At 35.5% G+C, this 18,968-nt stretch overlaps 2 protein-coding genes across 3 annotated transcripts; both read left to right on the top strand.

The window, feature by feature from the left end:
• Nucleotides 1–244: 244 nt before the first annotated feature.
• On the top strand, nucleotides 245–15,563 carry LOC101253125 (uncharacterized). Of its 2 annotated transcripts, none has more exons than XM_010328150.4 (14): nucleotides 245–526; nucleotides 842–1,156; nucleotides 2,381–2,555; nucleotides 5,153–5,236; nucleotides 5,314–5,555; nucleotides 5,698–5,914; nucleotides 6,789–6,868; nucleotides 7,144–7,228; nucleotides 8,783–8,914; nucleotides 9,014–9,127; nucleotides 9,212–9,259; nucleotides 14,141–14,225; nucleotides 14,828–14,884; nucleotides 15,283–15,563. In XM_010328150.4, the coding sequence occupies exons 2-14, from the start codon at nucleotides 936–938 to the stop codon at nucleotides 15,357–15,359; spliced, it is 1,617 nt and encodes a 538-aa protein (XP_010326452.1). In that variant the 5' UTR covers nucleotides 245–526; nucleotides 842–935; the 3' UTR covers nucleotides 15,360–15,563. The 2 variants fall into 2 exon arrangements, with proteins under 2 accessions (XP_010326452.1, XP_004247240.1); XM_004247192.5 differs by having other exon boundaries at nucleotides 9,209–9,259.
• Nucleotides 15,564–16,973: 1,410 nt separating this feature from the next.
• LOC101248329 (scarecrow-like protein 23) lies at nucleotides 16,974–18,570 on the top strand. The gene has a single exon (XM_004247305.4). The coding sequence runs from the start codon at nucleotides 16,992–16,994 to the stop codon at nucleotides 18,492–18,494; it is 1,503 nt and encodes a 500-aa protein (XP_004247353.1). The 5' UTR covers nucleotides 16,974–16,991; the 3' UTR covers nucleotides 18,495–18,570.
• The last annotated feature ends 398 nt before the right edge of the window (nucleotides 18,571–18,968 follow it).

Genomic DNA, 18,968 nt, shown 5'->3' with positions numbered 1-18,968 from the left:
CGATATACTTTTTTATTATATTAATATATTAAATATCAAAATTTACAATACTTTTCGTATAATTTTTAAATATCAATATTGAATTAATGTAACCTAATTTAAGTAAAATTAACTTTCAGAAAATGCGACATAACAATAATAATAGTGATTTACTAGTTATTCACTTGAGATTGTTATAAAAATGAAGTAAAATTTAAATTCTGGATCCGTTTTTATCGAAACGTAAAACTTTGGATTAAAAAATAAATATGATTGTATTAGTTTAAACCTATTTCTATAACGTGAGAGAAAATGGGTATAAATATGGAAGGCGGGCAAAACAAGGGAGTGTGGGAATCGAAGAGGGCAATAAGAAAAACTGACCTTAGCTTCTAAACCAACGAAATGCCGCTTTAGCTCTCTTCTTCCCTCTTTCGTTTCAATGGAAAATTGTTGAAAAAATATTATTTGTTTCAAATTTTGTTATAATTTTAATCTGTATATAACGATCGTAACAATCGGATTACTGCAGCACAAAGATTTGGTGGTAAGCCTGTTTTTTTTTTTTTCCTTGTGTGTTGATTTGGTGTTTATGGATTTTATTTTTTGTTCAATTTTTAGATCAAAATTTTAGTTTTGATGCATCAAATCTACGTGGGTCGTTGCTAAAATCTCTGAATTTTACAAGATTTGAGGAAAATTCTTGATCTTGGTAGGAAATTATTCATTTTTTTTTCATGGGCTGTTATAATTTGTCCCATGGTGCGGTGATGATACATTGATTTGTTGAGAAACCATGAAAAATTTGGAATTTTGTGCAATTGACTGATGCTGTCATGTTTATTGACTGTGAATTTGATAGGTTTTTGATTTTGGGGTATGAGTAGAGTCAGTTTACAATGAGTCTGTGGTTCAAGAGATTCTAGTGTATCATCTATTAAGCTGAGTGAGAGTAGATGGATTCAGCAAGAAGTTGGTTCCAGAAGTTCCAACCACGGGATCGCTTAAGGTCAACCAGGAAGAAAGATTTATCGGGTAGTGGAAGAGAAGAGCCCCAACCGCCTATGTCAGCTGAAGAGGCTTCCAATGTGACAAAGCAGAGGGTTGCTGCAGCGAAGCAGTACATTGAGAATCATTACAAGGAGCAGATGAGAAATTTACAGGACAGGAAGGAGCGGTACGTCATCCTTGCTAGTATTTTTTTTATGAGTCATCTTTAGTATCATGAGTTAAAATTTACATTTTTAGTAATATTTAGCATCCCTGCAAGAATTAAGCAACTTTAGGAGAAAAAAGGAGAACACTTGAATAATTTTATCATGGGTGTGTGGTTGTGAATTTTCTCATTTTCAACAACTTCCATGAAGGGCTTATATTTTAGAAGTTAAAAGGAATTATGCTCTTTCTTCATCTCCATTAAAACCCATTCGAGGAATTATTTAAAGTAAAATTGGTTGTTGGTAAATGTTCCTGCTGTTTCCTTATCTAAGCTTGTTTTGCTTCAAATAACTCGCTTTTATCTGCTTTGTTATCTTGTAACTGTACACAATTAAGAACTATAAAACATGAGCGTCATTTATTGTCCCTATATTATATTCAGTATACTGCATACATGTCAAATGTTATGACAAAATTATCTGTTTTTCTTTTTATATGAAGAAATTGTCCAGTCACACTGGTTTGGCAAACATTACTTATATGCTCTCCTCCAGCTTATATCTGCTATTTGATGAGAAGATTAACCTATCTTTCCAAATGGTTGATAATCTATTACCCCATCTATTTTCAGCTTGGAGTTAGTTAGTTGGTTTGCATAATGATTACAAAAATGATGTCACGAATCGTGATAAAGGCTAGGTTTGATCACCTTCCTGCATCAGCAGGAACAGACATAAATAAAGTACATATTTTACCTTTTCCAAATGTTTATATTTAAATTCCACTAAAGGTGTTTCTAACGGAGAAATGTGGCATGGTAAAACTATGTGGTGTTTGTAAGGCATCTTGTATAATTGAAATATGGCATACTAGTCAAACTTACTTCGATGACTGTGCCAGTCAATTAACCAACTTCAAATGCATGGAAGAGACTGCAGGAAAAAGTAGGATTGGCTTTCGTGTCGCATCATTCCAGATGTTAATACTTTCTTTCATTCAGTTCATTCATTCATTTTGGAAGAACTGCATGGTCTTGCTGGTTAGCTGTTAATTCATTCATTTTAGAAGATGGTGCATGGTCTAGCTCATTAGCCCGATTTGGCAGAATTATCTACTACATAATGAAGAACACCCTCGACCTTTTTGCTCTGCCTAAGAATTGCATAGTCTTGATATTTCTGAGTTATCCTCCCTACGAAGTGCTTTGAAATATATTCTTTTTCTTTTAATATTTGGTCACCAGCCGAAGTATACTGGAAAAGAAACTTGCAGATGCTGACGTCTCAGAGGAAGATCAAAATAATCTACTGAAATTTCATGAAAAGAAGGAAACAGAATACATGCGTCTGCAAAGGCACAAAATGGGAGCTGATGATTTTGAGTTACTAACAATGATTGGAAAGGGTGCATTTGGGGAGGTAATATCTCTATTGAAATAGCTAATTGGCTGTTAACATCTTTGTTTGTTTCTTGTACAATTTTATTCTGATATTACTACAATCCTCTATAACCACAGTTTTCATTTTAGCTTGTTCTGAATGTGGGTGGTAAACATCTCACATGAAATAGTAAATTTTACATCTTTATTCCCCTTGAAATCTGGAAGATGCAGATGCTGAATTGTCATGACCCAAAATTTATACTGCGTTGATAAATTTATACCATCTTACCAAACGCGTATAAATTTTATCCTAGGCTTAATCCTGGGACATCCCACCTTATCCTATCCAACTTATAATTTTATCCCATTTTCCTGGTGGAATAAATTAGTCCAGGGATTACAATCCTAGTATAATTAAGTTCGCGTACCAAAACGACCTTTTAGAGCGTAAAATAAGATTAGTAATTTGTGGGTCAATGCTACTTTGGCTAATTACTTTCCTGTGATATTTGCATCATATAATCACGTTAACATATAAATCTAACATATAAAACACTACTTTGGCTAAGTGTTTTTATGATGTTTGCTTGAAAAAAGAAAAGGAAGTTCTAAATAAGGAAAGGAGAGATTACTTACTGATTGGGTAAGCTTCTTAGGAAACTCAGATCAAGTCTAGATTTCTATGTTTGAATGCAAGCATGAGAAGGTGATATGTATAGATGTTAAATGTCGGTGCAGCTGCATTACTGTTGGACAACTGTTTAAGGCGGCAATAAGGAGATAATTGAGTCCTTAGCTACTAAGTAAGAGCTTGTAGAACATTTTGAGTTTTGAAGTGAATTTGGCCAGTTATAAGGTTCGATCAAATATTTTCTGAGCTGTCTATTAGACCCGATGGAGGTGTGCTGTAGTTAGGGAGGTAATTCTATACCAGTTAGTGAATCCTGTAGGAGTCGATTACTTAGCCTGGGACTTAATAATTGTGAAGGTCAAAATGATTGGCTAAGTCTTTCTTCTGGTGGTAGAAACTATCGTGAACAGAGTTACTTCAAAATTATTATACAGTGCTAGATTCAAGAGTTTTTTATTGACTTTTCCAAAGCGACTAATCTTTCCAGCATTTCTGCCATATTAGAGTGTATAACTTAATGTATGTATACATATATTTGGAGAGTGAAATATGTAAGAACATATTATATCAAATTCTCTCTATCAATATAATCTTAGAGTGCATATATTATGTCCATGTATTTCTAGTTAAAACTTATATCATACTTTATGACAAGACAATAAAGTCATTCCCACATTAACTAGATTTGGGTCCCTGAACCACAACATGTTACTTCAAACTGTCAAGTTCTTTCTTCTCCTGGTGGATGAACTCTGTATGAAATTAAAGGCTTCAGTATGGATATTCATGATAATATTATTTGTATGTGTAGTTCATAGTAATAATGTGATGTAGTCTATATTTTTGTCAAAGGGGAAAAATTAAGAATGTACTACTACGCAACCATGAATATGACCAACAACACTATGAGTACGTGCCTTTAAATAGGTTGAAATTGAGGAGCTGTTTACTTGCACTTTATCAGTTCTGAGGATGGGAAGGGGGTCTTTCTTAGAGCTTATTCAAGACTTCAAGCAAGAAGATGGGATTTTTCCATCTTTTCTTGGGATTCTACTTGCCACTGCCTGGGATAGTTTGCCCATATGTGATTGATATTAATTCTATCACAAGAAGTGTTAAACTTGTAATCCTCTTCTTAAAAGATGATTTGCTGGATATGCTTCTCCTATAGTATTAGCTTAGACACTAAGAGATACAGATATATATTGTAGTTGAGATGAACTTCAGAGTGTCATCCATTCGAGGTGGCTGAGCAGAGCTAGAGATCACACTACAATTAGTGATAGAGGGTGATTTTAGGCCTATTCTCCATGGTGCTACTTGAAGTTGAAATCTAAGTAACAGAGTGAGGAGCGACTCCTTTCCCTCACAATTACTTGTCATTCCATGGGCAAAAATAAAAAACTAGACATCTGAAGCTTCTGTGTGAATCTAATGACCTTCTAATGAGCAATAAGGAATTCTCACCTCACCCTTTCATGAGGATCTGCCCCTTAATCAAGCCTTCTTGGATGGATAAATGGGCAACACATTCTTGTTACCTGAGTTTTTTATTCCCTTTTTCAATTTAATTTAACTTGCGAGGTAATTGTAAGGTGTTGCTTCTATCGAGAAAAAGGTTTTGTAGAGATCCAGTTGATACAGTTCTCATTCTTTCTCATGTAAAACCTAAGGTTTCGTAATAATGTCTTTGTCAAAGATAGAAAATTTGTGTTTTCTGCTGGGTAGTGCTCTCCTTCATGAGTCACAAGTTTGTCATGAATCTCCATTAGGTTGAATCTTGCCAGTTACGGGATGACATCATATAAGCAGGTTGCCCCATGATCTGCTAATGTAGTAGTCGGACTAATGATCTGTTGAATATGCTGGAGCTTGCATTATACTTTCAACACACTGCTCTAGCTGCAAAATATTTCTGAGCTCGATATCATGAACTGTGGATAGGAAATTCCCGTCTCAGAAAGTCTAAAGGATGTAAACGTTCGTCTTTTTTCCCATTACAGGTAAGAGTTTGTAGGGAGAAAACAACGGGTCATGTATATGCGATGAAAAAGCTTAAGAAATCAGAAATGCTTCGTAGAGGACAGGTATATGAGTATGAACATCATATTCCCTTAAGTTCTGCTACTATATTTACTGGTCCTTAGCTGTTGGATTTTATTAGGTTGAGCATGTAAAAGCTGAAAGGAATCTGCTCGCAGAGGTGGACAGTAATTGCATTGTCAAACTGTATTGTTCTTTCCAAGATGACGAGTTTCTTTATCTTATCATGGAATATCTACCTGGTGGTGATATGATGACCCTACTCATGAGGAAGGATACACTAACTGAAGATGAAGCCAGATTTTATGTTGCGGAGACTGTTTTGGCTATAGAATCTATCCATATACATAACTATATACACAGGTCATAACTTCTTTTGATACCTGGTTGCAATTTGTTTTGTTTTATTGCTTCATTTGTTCTGGACCTCTTCAAACATCCTAATAACAGTTTCAAAAAAAACACCCATCCTAATATTGTTTCCCCTACACTTCATTTGCTGCAGAGACATTAAGCCTGACAACCTGCTGCTTGATAGATACGGTCATTTGAGACTATCAGATTTTGGTCTTTGTAAGCCATTAGACTGCAGCACCCTAGAAGAGAAGGATTTCGCAGGGGGTGATAGTGCCCATGGAGCTTCTCGGAGTGATGGGTCTTCTGCGCCAAAACGCACTCAGCAAGAACAATTACAACATTGGCAGAAAAATAGGAGGACACTTGTGAGTCTCCACCCTTTGGTTATCTTTTTGGTTAACTTCCCTGTATTATTCTTTCAGAAGACACTGGTTGTCCTCTTATTGCACTGTCATTTTTCTGTTGGTAATGTAGATGGAACAATCATTAAAATTGGTATATGATGACAATTAGTATGCCCCATATTGCTTGTGGAAGTGGGTTGTTGTCTCCTTATATGGTATTGGGCGATTCTCATCTTGTGAACTAGCTTTTGGGGGTGGGTTAGGACCGAGGTCTATTTTCTTAACATGTATCACTTCCTGAACAACCCTAATCTTGGTTTATTCAATGTTTGGACCTCATGTCATATTGTCCACGCTCCAAATGTTGATTGTTTTTTAGAATGTCCCACATTAATAGAGGGATTGAGTTATTAGTTGTGGGGTTTGAGTGTGTATTTTCTACACAATGACCATATTTCTTACCACCTAACCTGAAGTAGCAAAGTTCATGTGGTTTTGTGGATCATTTTATAGTTGATTTTGTTTGGTTGGTGAAGCTGTGTTTGTATGAGCCATTGTGAAGCGAGCTGCTATCGCTTCATATGTGGGCTTCAAATAATGGTGCACAAAGTGATTCCGACAAGAATCAACCCTTTCTTGAATTTCGACTTTGAGGAGTTGGATCAATATAACATTATTGTATATTACATGCTAAAATTAGTTATTTTGATTGCAATTTAATTTTATCATACTACATTCATACATTGATATATTTTAATATCTGTAAAAAATGTGAGCTTCACTTATCACTTCAAACTCTATGGACCCTCTTACCTTTTCATTCTTTTTGCTTTTAATAACACTGAGAAGAAGTCAATCTCTTACTAACTAAATTCCTCCAATTGCGGAAACCCAGGCATATTCTACAGTGGGTACACCAGACTATATAGCTCCTGAAGTCCTGCTGAAGAAAGGTTATGGAATGGAGTGTGACTGGTCAGTACAGTTTTCTCATGTATATGAACGGGCTCTTTGAGTTTTACCTTCTTTGCTTTTGTTAATTTCTGGAAAATGTGATCTTATGTTTTAAGTTTTTCCATGTTGTACAAGTTTGTTTTCTCACTCCTGCCTACTGTGTCCTCTCCTCTCTAGTTTTCGTTATTTGAGGTGTATTCCTGTTTCCTTTTTTGAGAAGGGGGGAGGGGTGTTAATCCACGTCCTTATATATTTTGTCCTTATGTATTTGGCATACATTTGCTCTTGTTCTTCAGGTGGTCACTTGGTGCTATTATGTATGAAATGCTAGTGGGCTATCCACCTTTCTATTCTGATGATCCCATGTCAACATGTCGCAAGGTGAGCCTTCAGAATGCTGCCATTAACGATCATCACTGAATCTACTTGTATATGTTTCTCTTGGTTTATTCCGTAATTTGTATCTTCCTCATTGGGACAGTTCTACTATGCTCTCCTATCATCTTATTCAAACCTCTGAAATATTTTCTTCATCTGCCAAGAACTATTAAAACATACTTTTGGTACTTAGCTAAAAGGACTAGACATTTAGACCAAACAAGTATCAGGTTTTTAACCGATTTTTTTAAATAAAAAGATCTCATCTCTTTGCTTTTATTTCACTCGATTGTAACTTTAGCGTCTCTAGTCATTTAGGGAAAATATATCATTTTCAAGGCCTTGAGAAATCTACGGAGTATAACCGAAGTACTTTAACTGTTTTTGACTCAGAAAACCACTTCAACTGCAAACATGATTTCTATATGCCCGTCCACTTGATTTGGTAGTTTAAAAAGGAGAAAATTCAATGCCCTTAAAACTTTTGAGAAGAGGATCATTTTTACTTTTTATGTTTCTTAAATTTAACCTAAACAAAAGCTGTATTTTGTTTGATCATCTAGCTCCCGTCTTCGTCGCCCCCCCCCCCCCCCCCCCACACACAAAAATTCCTTTCTTCCCTGCAAATGTTATGATCATCTAATCTTCATTTTTGAATAATATTATAATCTTTTAGAATGGGTAATCTCCAAAAGGACAAAGGACAAGAGAGTTCTACTTTTATGATCATTGTCTAATTCCATTTTTATCTGTAGAATATCTTTCCCAGGCCAATTATCTTCCCTGAAGGATGTTCTTAAGTTCTTATTAATTCCCCACCCTGATGAACTTCTCTCGTCCTACATAGGATTATACTTCCAACTAAATCTCCAGTCATTACCAATATTATATGTGCTAACTCTTTATTACATTGCTTTATTTAATTCCAGAGAAGATGTGAAAGGTTTATCCTAAGAAGTACTAATTAAGAAACGTTATTATGGTAGGGCAGAAGGTTAAAAAGATAAGCTTGTAATAGAAATTGGAAATGGAAGAATGCGAAATTAGTTTTTCCCCCACCCATTAACTTTATACTTATTAGCTCAATGTGATAGTTCTATGAAATAAATAAATAAAAGAAAGGCTTAACAAAATTTCAAAAGAAAAAAAGAAAAGAAACGCTTAACAAGGTAGGAGTAGAGGCTTAGAAAGATAAATGATGGAATCCCAGAGTGAGGATTGGCTAGTGTAATCATACATATCATCATTCATAACAGGCATAAGAAAAGCTCTGCACATTGCCATGGTCGATTTACTACTATTTCCCCCCTTATTTTAAAGCTTTTTTCCTAAAATCTATATCTACATTTTTTTACTCTCTTTTTTCTTATTGGCTTCATAGTGAACCTTTTTCCACTTTTCTTTTTCCTTTCTCTGAAATATCAGGATTCATCTCTTCATCTTCTAAGCAACTCTATCCTTGATTTTCCGCAAACCATTGTTCTTTTTCACAAAGAAATTACTGGAGAGATCTCTTAGAATCTTATCATCTGTATAATCATATCCTTGTACCTGCAGATCGTAAACTGGAAATCACATTTAAAGTTTCCTGAGGAAGCTAAGCTATCTTCAGAAGCGGAAGATCTTATTGGCAAACTCCTTTGCCATGTTACCCAGCGACTAGGTTCGAATGGTGCTGATGAAATAAAGGTGTTGTATGGTGTGTCCTATTCTATGTTCTTTTATCAGTTTCTGTGTAATTGCAAATTGTAAATTGCCTGCTTTTTTTTTTTCTTTCTTCTATATCAGGTCCACCCGTGGTTTAGAGGAATAGACTGGGACAGAATCTATCATATTGATGCCGCCTTCATCCCTGAAGTTACTGATGAGTTGGACACTCAAAACTTTGAGAAGTTTGAAGAGGTATTGATGTACCTTTTTTCTTCTGCTAATGTGTTTCACTATTATTTGCTTAACTCGCTTTTGTTATCTTCTTGTTCTCAGCAGTCTGAAACACGTTCTCAGAGTGCATCAAGATCTGGTCCTTGGAGGAAGGTATTCACTCTCGTGCATCATGTGGGATTACGTTCTACTTTCTTTTTCCTTGAAATTCGTAACGTTGTATATTTCTATATATGATCAAGATCAATCAGTACATTGGTTGTTCTTGCACTATATTTACATCAAAAGACTCTTAGAAACAGGAGCTATTCTCGTCTTCTAGAGGGAGTGTAGTACATCTAGAATTCAACAGTTTCTACCGAGTGAGACTGTCTACACCAAAACATTAGAGAAAAATACATTTCATCTTCATCTGCGGACAGAATTGATCCTATATTCAAAACATCTGGAACTCCTCTCTTTCCCTGCTAGCTGGAACCATTCTCCATCTTCCTCTGTCTCTGACCTACAAACCTGCCTCTCTCCAACTTGATAGAGTTTCAGAAATTTTTTCAGGCATTATCCATGTGATATTTCTGAGTGCCAGGAACATCCTTCCTACTTGAGTTATTTTGCAATGGAGGAAAATATGATTTATTGTGTCTGTAGTTTCCCCACATAGGTAGCACCTAGGGAAGATAGTCATCCTTCTTCACATCAAGTTATCTTGATTAAGAGCTGTGTCTCTTGCCGAAAGCGAGAAAACATGAAACCTGATATAGTATCTTAGCCTTCCAAATGTGCTTCCAAGGCCATTCTACTATTTGATGATTGGTAGCCATTGCCATCACCACATAGGCTACTCTTATTACCATCATATTCAGTTAGTCATTGCCATCACCACGAAATCAACCTTTTCATCGACATGACACCTCAAATCCAGTTATACCAATCAAATCCAAAGACTAATCCAAATTTTATACGCACTTTATAAAATCTTCAATTGCATTCACCTGACCTTTTTTTACCCATAAGTTTGTCATTCCGATATCAATCCACTCCTTTGGAGCTTAAGATAAAATCATCAATCCTCATTTAGAATCCTCAAGATACACTTCACAACCTAAATGAATCAAAATCGTTCTAACGATCCACCACTAAAATCATCCTTGAAAATAATGCTCAATACAAGCATCCTTTATAATAAACTAGTTTGTTTCTCAAATGTGAATGCAACATTGGATCTCATTATCTGAACATGTCATACAATTGACAACTCTTTAAGTATTTAGTATCCACACTTGAAAATTGACGTATTTATTTCCACATAACACTAGTACATATTGTGAAAGTCTATTAGATTCATCACTAGAACACATTATACCTATCAAGAAGATTGTACCCAAATAGCCCACACAGATCCACACAAGGAATAACTGACAAAATATTATCAAATTTGTTCTGTCTCAAGCTCAGCGATTCGCGTTCTTAGATCAGGTCGATTACAAGAGCAACATACTTCACAACTCTAACCAAGAAAACATCGGTAGTGTTGTAGTAGTCATATTATGACCTTCTTCGATATACACTTCATTTATGAAATCGTAGTAGAGATTTTGACCTCAATTGGTGCAACATAATTTCGTCTTTCGCTAAGCAAACCATACATGTTATGACAAATTTACTGACTGTACTTTCCAAAGTAATGGTGTGCATTATCTAGCCATCCCTTACGAAACGTTTTGAATGTTCTCACCTTGGCAAAGTCATTTGGCTTCACCCACTTACCTCTTCACAAAGTCAACCGGTTCATGAAAAGATTTTGGCTAAAGCAGCCACCTACAAAGCTTGAATCTGTAAATTTGACCTCAATCACTTTAGTCCTTTACAAAGCAACGATCCGCTCTTCCAGACTGTAGCTGAGTCTGAGTTGCATATTTGGATAAAGCATGAAATATGGCTTCATAGGTTGCAACAATTATCTCCTATTGCTCTCTATTCAGGAACTCATCTCTCCTTATATCCCTCAAAGTCTCGGGGTATATACTTTTCCATGAAAAAGCTAGAAAATGTTGCACAAGTAATAGTTAGTGCATTTACTGGTCGACATTCAACATGAGACCGCCACCACACTTTAGCATCTCCTTAAAATTGGTATGTCACAATTCACAAACTCAACACCAAGCCTCTACACTATATTCATCTTATAAAGAAGCTCATGATAATCAACAAGGAAATCGTTAAGAACTTGATAAAAATATCATGTAGGTCACCAGTCATTACATGTTATGTGGTCAATCGGGGTGACATGCTTATTTCCAAGGATGAATCCTGTCTCACTGGTGTTGTTGTTGCCACTTTGTTGCCGTTGTTCTAACCATATGTGAAATTGAGTCAAGGAGGTCAAATACTAATTTGTATCAATTAGATACCAATTGGATTCAAGTAATCGCATGAAAGAAGGAAATAATGATGTTTTCCTCTATGTAGTTTGCGAGCTATTGCATAGGAGCGGGGTTTTACCTTGTGAGCACCCAAAAGGGTAGCGACTGCGGGTTTCCCTTGTTAAAAAAAATAAAAATAATGATGTTTTCCTAAAGATTTATAGACTCTCGAAGAAAAGTGAAGGCGACCCCATACCGTACTGCAAGACTCTACTAGACTTGTCCTTGTGTGATAGATCACCGAACCAATGAGATTACTGAAACCAAGTTTGTCACGATCCAAAACGAGTTATGAGTGACACCCATACTTAAACTCCTAGGTGGACGAACCAATGAATTCAACCCCAACTTATATTTATTATTTAACTTACGAAATACAAATCATAATGCGAAAGCTAAAATCTTATTAATGTAAGTAACACAAATCCACTTAAAGTCTATTTAATATTGTTTTCCAAAACCTGAAAATCATCATATCAAGGACATCTAATCTCCAAATATTAATTCTAAGATTATCAAAGACACCAAAATAAATAAATAAAGTAGCTTGTGTTCGAAAACTAAAGACATCATGCCATGACCGAGAGAATCCAACACGAGCTTGAATGAATAGCTCATCCTGAAACCTGATGTGCTGGAGATTGGCTAGACCTAAGGGCGAGTCGAAGTCGCTAGTACACTCGTTACACTCCACAAAAGGAAAATGAAGGTAAACATAAGTAGGGATCAGTACAGGCAACATATACTTAGTAGATATCACTGCTGACTCAAAATAGAAATTAATATGCATAAAGTAATAATATGAAAACAACTACAACACTTAGTAGGTGGCAAGCAACAATCAGCATGGCCAAGTGGCAACATTACTTAAGCAAGTACGTAATCCGTCCACAATATCAGAACACACATGAGGACTGATTACATACTTGCTTCAGTGTTGTTGTCACTTTTTCCTGTTGTTGTTTGTTGCTTGACACCTGCTAAGTGCTATAGTTGAGTTTTTTATTACTTTATACATATTAATTTCTATTTTGAGTTGACTAGTGATATCTGCTCAATATATGTTACCTTGTACTGAATCCTTGTGTTTTTCTTTGTTATCCTTTTGTGGAGTGCAACAATTTTTCTAGCGACTTCAACTCTCCATTAGTGTACCCAATCTCCAACACATCAGGTTCAGGGTGAGCTGTTCGTTTGAGCTCGTGTTGGATCCTCTTGGTCATGGTATGATGATGTCCTTAATTTTCGGTCACAAACTACTATATTCATTTATTTGTCTTTGATACTCTTAGTATTTGGAAATTACATGTCCTTGATGTGATGACTTTCAGGTTTTGGGAGACGATATTTAATAGACTTTAGTAGATTTGTGTTACTTACATTGACAAGATTTGAGTTTCTGCGTTATGGTTTGTATTTCGCAAGTTGAACAATAAATATAAGTTGGGGCTGAATTCATTGGTTTGCCCACCTAGGAGGTTAAATGGGTGCCACTCATGACACATTTGGTCTTCTTGTGTCATCTCCAAAGCCATTTTATTTTTAAAGCCTTGTTCTGGAACTTCAGATCTCTGCGTCCCAGTCTGCCCCCTCCTTCTTACTCACTGTTAATGCCTTCCATTTCACCAAATAGAAACCTTTCTTCTCCTTATTTCCTTGTCACAAGAAAGATCTTCTAATGTTTTCTAGTCTTTTAATAACACTTGCTGAGATTGGAAATAAGGACATCATGTAAGAGTGGAGGGCATCTAACACAGAGTTGATGAGTATGACTCTTCTACTGCAATTTTAGTGATAGTTATAAACATGGCACGCATAATGGCTTGCTGAAGTTTCAGACGAGATATTCACAAATAACCTTTGTCCGAGTGTAAATTATCATTGATGAACAATAAGGTTGATTTTTCTGTAGTAGTACTTGAATTGTCTGTTCTCCATCTTCCCCTTGTTTCTTCCTTTAACTTTGGCGCCCTTTGTCTTAAAAAGTTTTGCAATCTATGCTTGTTGCATTTACAAAAAATTAAACGAAGAACTGTTTAGAAACTTTTAATGTAAACTTGCTAGAGACACCTTTTCCTATGTGGAATATTTGTGCTTATCAGAACAGTGAAGAGAGTTCAGATGCTTTCAACAGTGTAGCAGACATGTCCGAGCCATGTCTATATTGGAATGTTGCAAAGAAGTTCTCAAGCTGTGTGTGGTAATTCTGCCTTTTTATTGAAGTCGTGGAAGGACTTCACTGATGAGTTGAATAGTGATGTAAATGTGCAAATTTTGGGCAACTTGACGTTGCATAGTGTTGGTGCTGAAACTGGATTAAGGGTCAGAAATAATAGAGTAGCAAGTCAAACTGATTGAGGGAAAAAGCAGATATACGTTAGGGCTCCTTAATAGATGCTACATTACATGGTTGGATATTTAGGCATACCTTAACAGTGATTCCCACTTTAGAAATGTCCGCAGTTGGACTTCTCTTGTTTGTTTTTCATGGTGATCCTTAGGTTTTCTGTTTCCGTTATTTTTATTGTCGTATTCATTATTCGTTGGACCCTACAGTTTTTTCACCTTTGTCAATGCCCTCCTTATCTCATTCTTACCTACATTTTTGCAGATGCTCTCATCGAAGGACATCAACTTTGTGGGTTATACGTACAAAAACTTTGAAATCGTGAATGATTATCAAGCGTCTGGAATGGGTATCTCTCCCTCTCTCTCTCTCTCTCTCATTAAGTCCAGAGGACTGTGACATGGCGGAAACAACTAGAGTGTCAAACTGGAGAAAATATGATTTATAAGATATAAGATGTTTGTTATGATATTTTAAGACGATTGCTGATGCAGCATTTTCATTCTCTTTTTACATAGATGGGGTCTTCTTGAATCACTTCATGCTTCTGCATGTATGGACCTCCTGGATATCTCTAGGTTGTAATATTGTTTTTAGAGTTCGATCTCATTTTTGTAAGCTAAGATGAGATCCAACTTCATGATTTCAAAGCACAATAGCACAGTGGGTATTAAATTTAAGATATATTAAATAGCTGGACCTCATTTGTTAGCTTCTTCTAGTTGCTATGTTCTCTGCCTTTTTCTTTATTATTAGTATCTTAATTGTATAAACTTGAAAGTACGGTGCTTAAAGAAGCTGAAGCCAAAGAGTACAGGAATAATATCGAGGGATCTGGTGTTCCTTGTAAAAAGTTGATGCAAGTACTTTGGACAAAGTTTTTTCCTTTGTGGTGATTCTTGATTGCTCTGTGAAAGTTAACTGACTTTGAGGTCTCATTTTTTTCCACAGCTGAACTGAAGAAGAAGAATACCAAGTCAAAGAGGCCAACAATCAAAGCACTATTTGGTATACTTACCTATCCCATCTCTTTATTTAGGAATGCATCTAATTCGGTTGATTCTTCCCGTGTGTTTGTTTTGGTTCTCATCTGGTTTAGAATGAAATACTATAATTATCTGTGTCAAACTCAACAGTTTTATACATGGGGATTGAAGTCCTATGCTGGTAGTATCTTGAGAGAATCAGTGGTCTTTTTGCATGTTATTTTAGTTTATGTCATTTCCTCATCTTTCGAGGAGAGTATCTATCACACTTCCCTTCTATTTAATTCTTGATTTTGATAATACCGATTCAGAAAGAAATAAATTAGCTTCATCTTGGATGATATTTTTGGTTACAGTATCCTTTTCCGCTATGGTCAAGAACTCAGTTTTTTCTTCTATTTCTGCCTTGTTTTTCAACAGAGGACGAGTCAGAAGGATCAGAGTCAAGTAATTCTCAGAAATCCCAAGGAAGCTTTGTAAATCTCATGCCTCCATGATATATAGAGAGCTTGTTGAACTGTTGTTAGCAAAGTTTTGGCAGTTGGTTAGTGGCTATTTGGTCAGGGATGTAAGTATTTAGGCTGATATCAAAGAAATATTGTTATGTTGGATATGAAACTAATATTGGTAGAATTTGCTTGCAACAGTCCTCATCTTTTGATTAAGATCATATAGGTCATGAATGACAACTTTGATCTGTCTCTCTATTACTTGTTCTTTCTTCACTTGCTTTGAAACCATACCAGATTACGCGTAAGTAATGGCATATTCAAATGACTGGTTCAGTTTCTGGCCTTCAGTAACCAGACGCGGATCCAGTATTTGATAGCAAGTACATGTTCGTTTGGACACAATAATTTTGGTTCAAAATTTTATTAAATAGGTATAGTCTTGGATTCACCTCTATTTCCTATTAGGTCTATTACTATGTATTTATATCTCAATAATCCAGATTGTTTCTGCCAAACGATCCACAGTCCTTTATAGATTTACAAAAGTCTATCAAATAAGGTATTACAGTCGACTCTTTCTATATAGCGTTTGTCTGAAAGTTGCACGACTGATATATCGAGATATTATTATTATATGTATTATAATGTATCCTTCCAAATGACGATTAAGGTCTTTGCTTCTTGTAAAATGTGGATTTTTTTAAAAATAAACTAGTTCTTATGGTAAAGAATAAATGATACATCCTAGGATTTAACAAACATGTGAAAATCATGTTTTGTAATTTGTATTTACATAGTAGATTCCAAAAAAAATATTTTGTTGGTAACGTTATGTTTAAATAGAAAAATCTCATTTTTCGGTTGAGATGTCGAAGCTCATCAACTAGGTTTTCTCAATAATATTGCTTTGATTTTACTATTCGATAATTTTATCTCTAACAAGGAAAATAACAAATCTATTTAACTTTCTTTCTAAAACTATATTATTGTTATTTTTTCTGCATGTCGATATATAAATATTTGCTTCTACATGCATATCAAGATTTGAAGTAAGATGGTATATTATTGCACAACTAACTATAGCTCGAAACAATCCTACTTCTAACTTTAATGAACATTCGATAGGAAATTAAAAAAGTAAAAGGCTTGTGTCTATGTACCTTCCATTTCAGTGACACGCATTTGGATGTTACTATTTTAATAAAATGATAATGCGTGATTTATCATTAATATATAACTTAATTTTTTATCAACTATATTTACTAGCCATAAATAACATGATAAACTCGATCGAGAAAACACGAGGGGATTGCGATCTGACACCTTTCCTCTAGGAGATCCCTGACTCGATCGACCTCCTTAGGTTAAACTTTTGATTAAGGGAGTTAATTGATGAGTCAAAAAGAAACAGATCAATAGAATGTATTAGGAATTATTTTATAGGATGATGTAAAAACAATAAAATTAATTAAGATAAAATCAGCATTTGAACTGTCATATGGTTTGTCCATTAATATCTCATCTTTATTTGCATGTCTTATTATGCCGGCCACATTTATTCAATCATAAACTAATAACCTAAACCTACGACCATTTCTTTGTACATTTTATTATTATAAGACAACTCAATTCTCCTCATCTACTCAAATTTTTATCTTCATTTATCTTTATAAAAACATGATGAAAGGAGAGTCTGAATTAATCCATCAACATACTCCTCTTGATCAACCCAATGAACAATGGGATTATTGTTCCCCTAATCATCCCTCCAAGACATTAATCACCGAAAATCGCGCTAATAATCCTGATCAAAGAAATGAACTTTCCCAATGGGTTGAGCAAGTCACTAGGCAACTACTCATTGAAGATTTGCCTGAAAATGAATTTAGTGATACAGACACAGCGACATATCATGTCTCTGCATTATTAGGAGAGCTAAGGCCTAAGAAAATTGCGCGAAGAGATTGTAACTCTGAGGGGATTGGAGGACAACAACAACATGAATGGAACTCTAGTACTCATGACGATCATCATGTAGCGAGAGATGAGATGGGTGTTAAAGGAATGAGTGGACTAGATGAACAAGGACTAAACTTGATCACACTTCTTTTGGAAGGTGCTGTTGCTATATCAGTTGATAATTTGGGAGAAGCTCATAGAGTGTTACTTGAGTTAACACAAGTGGCATCACCATATGGACCCTCTTGTGCTGAAAGAGTAGTGGCTTATTTTGCCAAAGCAATGGCAAGTAGAGTCATCAACTCATGGTTAGGTATATGTTCCCCTTTGATCAATTACAAGACTGTTCATACTGCTTTACAAGCCTTCAACAACATCTCACCATTCATAAAATTTGCACATTTCACCTCTAACCAAGCAATCCTTGAGGCATTTCATCGTCGAGACAGAGTCCATATCATTGATGTAGACATCATGCAAGGTCTACAATGGCCGGCTTTGTTTCACATCCTCGCCACTCGTATGGAAGGGCCTCCACATGTTACAATGACAGGAGTAGGTACATCAATGGAACTATTGATTGAGACAGGAAAACAACTTTCCAATTTCGCCAAACGCCTTGGTATGTCATTTGAGTTCCATCCAGTTGTGGGGAAAACAGGGGAAATCGACATATCAACGTTCAAAATTAGCAGGGGAGAGGCTATAGCCATACATTGGGTGCAACACTCTTTGTATGATGCCACTGGCCCTGATTGGAAAACAATGAGACTCCTCCAACAACTATCACCAAGAGTTGTGACACTAGTAGAACAAGAAATAGCACTAGGGGGTAGTTTCTTGGACCGGTTCGTGGGATCCCTCCATTACTACTCAACCATATTCGACTCGTTAGGAGCCTTCTTGGAGAGTGATGATTCAAGCAGGCATAGTGTCGAACACGGCCTACTTTACAGAGAAATCAATAACATATTAGCAATTGGAGGGCCAGCAAGAAATGGGGAGGATAAGTTTAGGCATTGGAGGAGTGAACTATCAAAAAATGGATTCATTCAAGTGCCAATGAGTACAAATTCAATGGCACAAGCTCAATTGATACTAAATATGTTCCCACCAGCTCATGGTTATAGCCTAGTACAAGGTGATGGAACATTAAGGCTAGGGTGGAAGGATACTAGTTTGTTTACTGCATCTGCATGGACCTCTCCAAATTCTAGATAAGATTCATTTGGAATATGTACTAACTATTGTTATTAGACAACAACAATATATCATACTACACGATCGACTTTATAAATTCTCACTGTTTATATCATTTCATCAACAACAACATATTAGTGATTGACTATTATGCATGTTATTAACATTCCTAGTTTGTTATATACTATAACTTGTTTGTGAGTAACAACCCTATTAAATTAAAAAGTTATCGAATTTCATAAAGACCTGCATCAAGATTTTTACGTACATTTTTTATTTAGTAGTTTTTTATCATACAAATATGCGCTTAAATAATGTGACATTATTGTTTAGCTCAAAATATAGTTTCATTCATCATTGATATTTATATACCTAAATTGCTTGTACAATAGTACCAATTATCATAAGCCATAGTATATATGTTGACATTATTGTTTAGCTACATATATAGACTATGTAACATAGGCCATAGTCTAGTGGCATTATTTAATGTTC

The sequence above is a fragment of the Solanum lycopersicum genome, chromosome 9 (genome assembly GCF_036512215.1).
Source record: "Solanum lycopersicum chromosome 9, SLM_r2.1".
Taxonomy (NCBI): domain Eukaryota; kingdom Viridiplantae; phylum Streptophyta; class Magnoliopsida; order Solanales; family Solanaceae; genus Solanum; species Solanum lycopersicum.
This window is presented reverse-complemented; position numbering and strand designations above follow the sequence as displayed.

Bases quoted from the DNA above. Each gene is read 5' to 3' on its own strand.
- LOC101253125 (XM_004247192.5), top strand. From the start codon at position 936: ATGGATTCAGCAAGAAGTTGGTTCCAGAAGTTCCAACCACGGGATCGC. The intron at 5,556-5,697 runs GTCATAACTTCT...CATTTGCTGCAG, and splicing joins ATACATAACTATATACACAG to AGACATTAAGCCTGACAACC. The intron at 6,869-7,143 runs GTCAGTACAGTT...CTTGTTCTTCAG, and splicing joins TATGGAATGGAGTGTGACTG to GTGGTCACTTGGTGCTATTA.
- LOC101248329 (XM_004247305.4), top strand. From the start codon at position 16,992: ATGATGAAAGGAGAGTCTGAATTAATCCATCAACATACTCCTCTTGAT.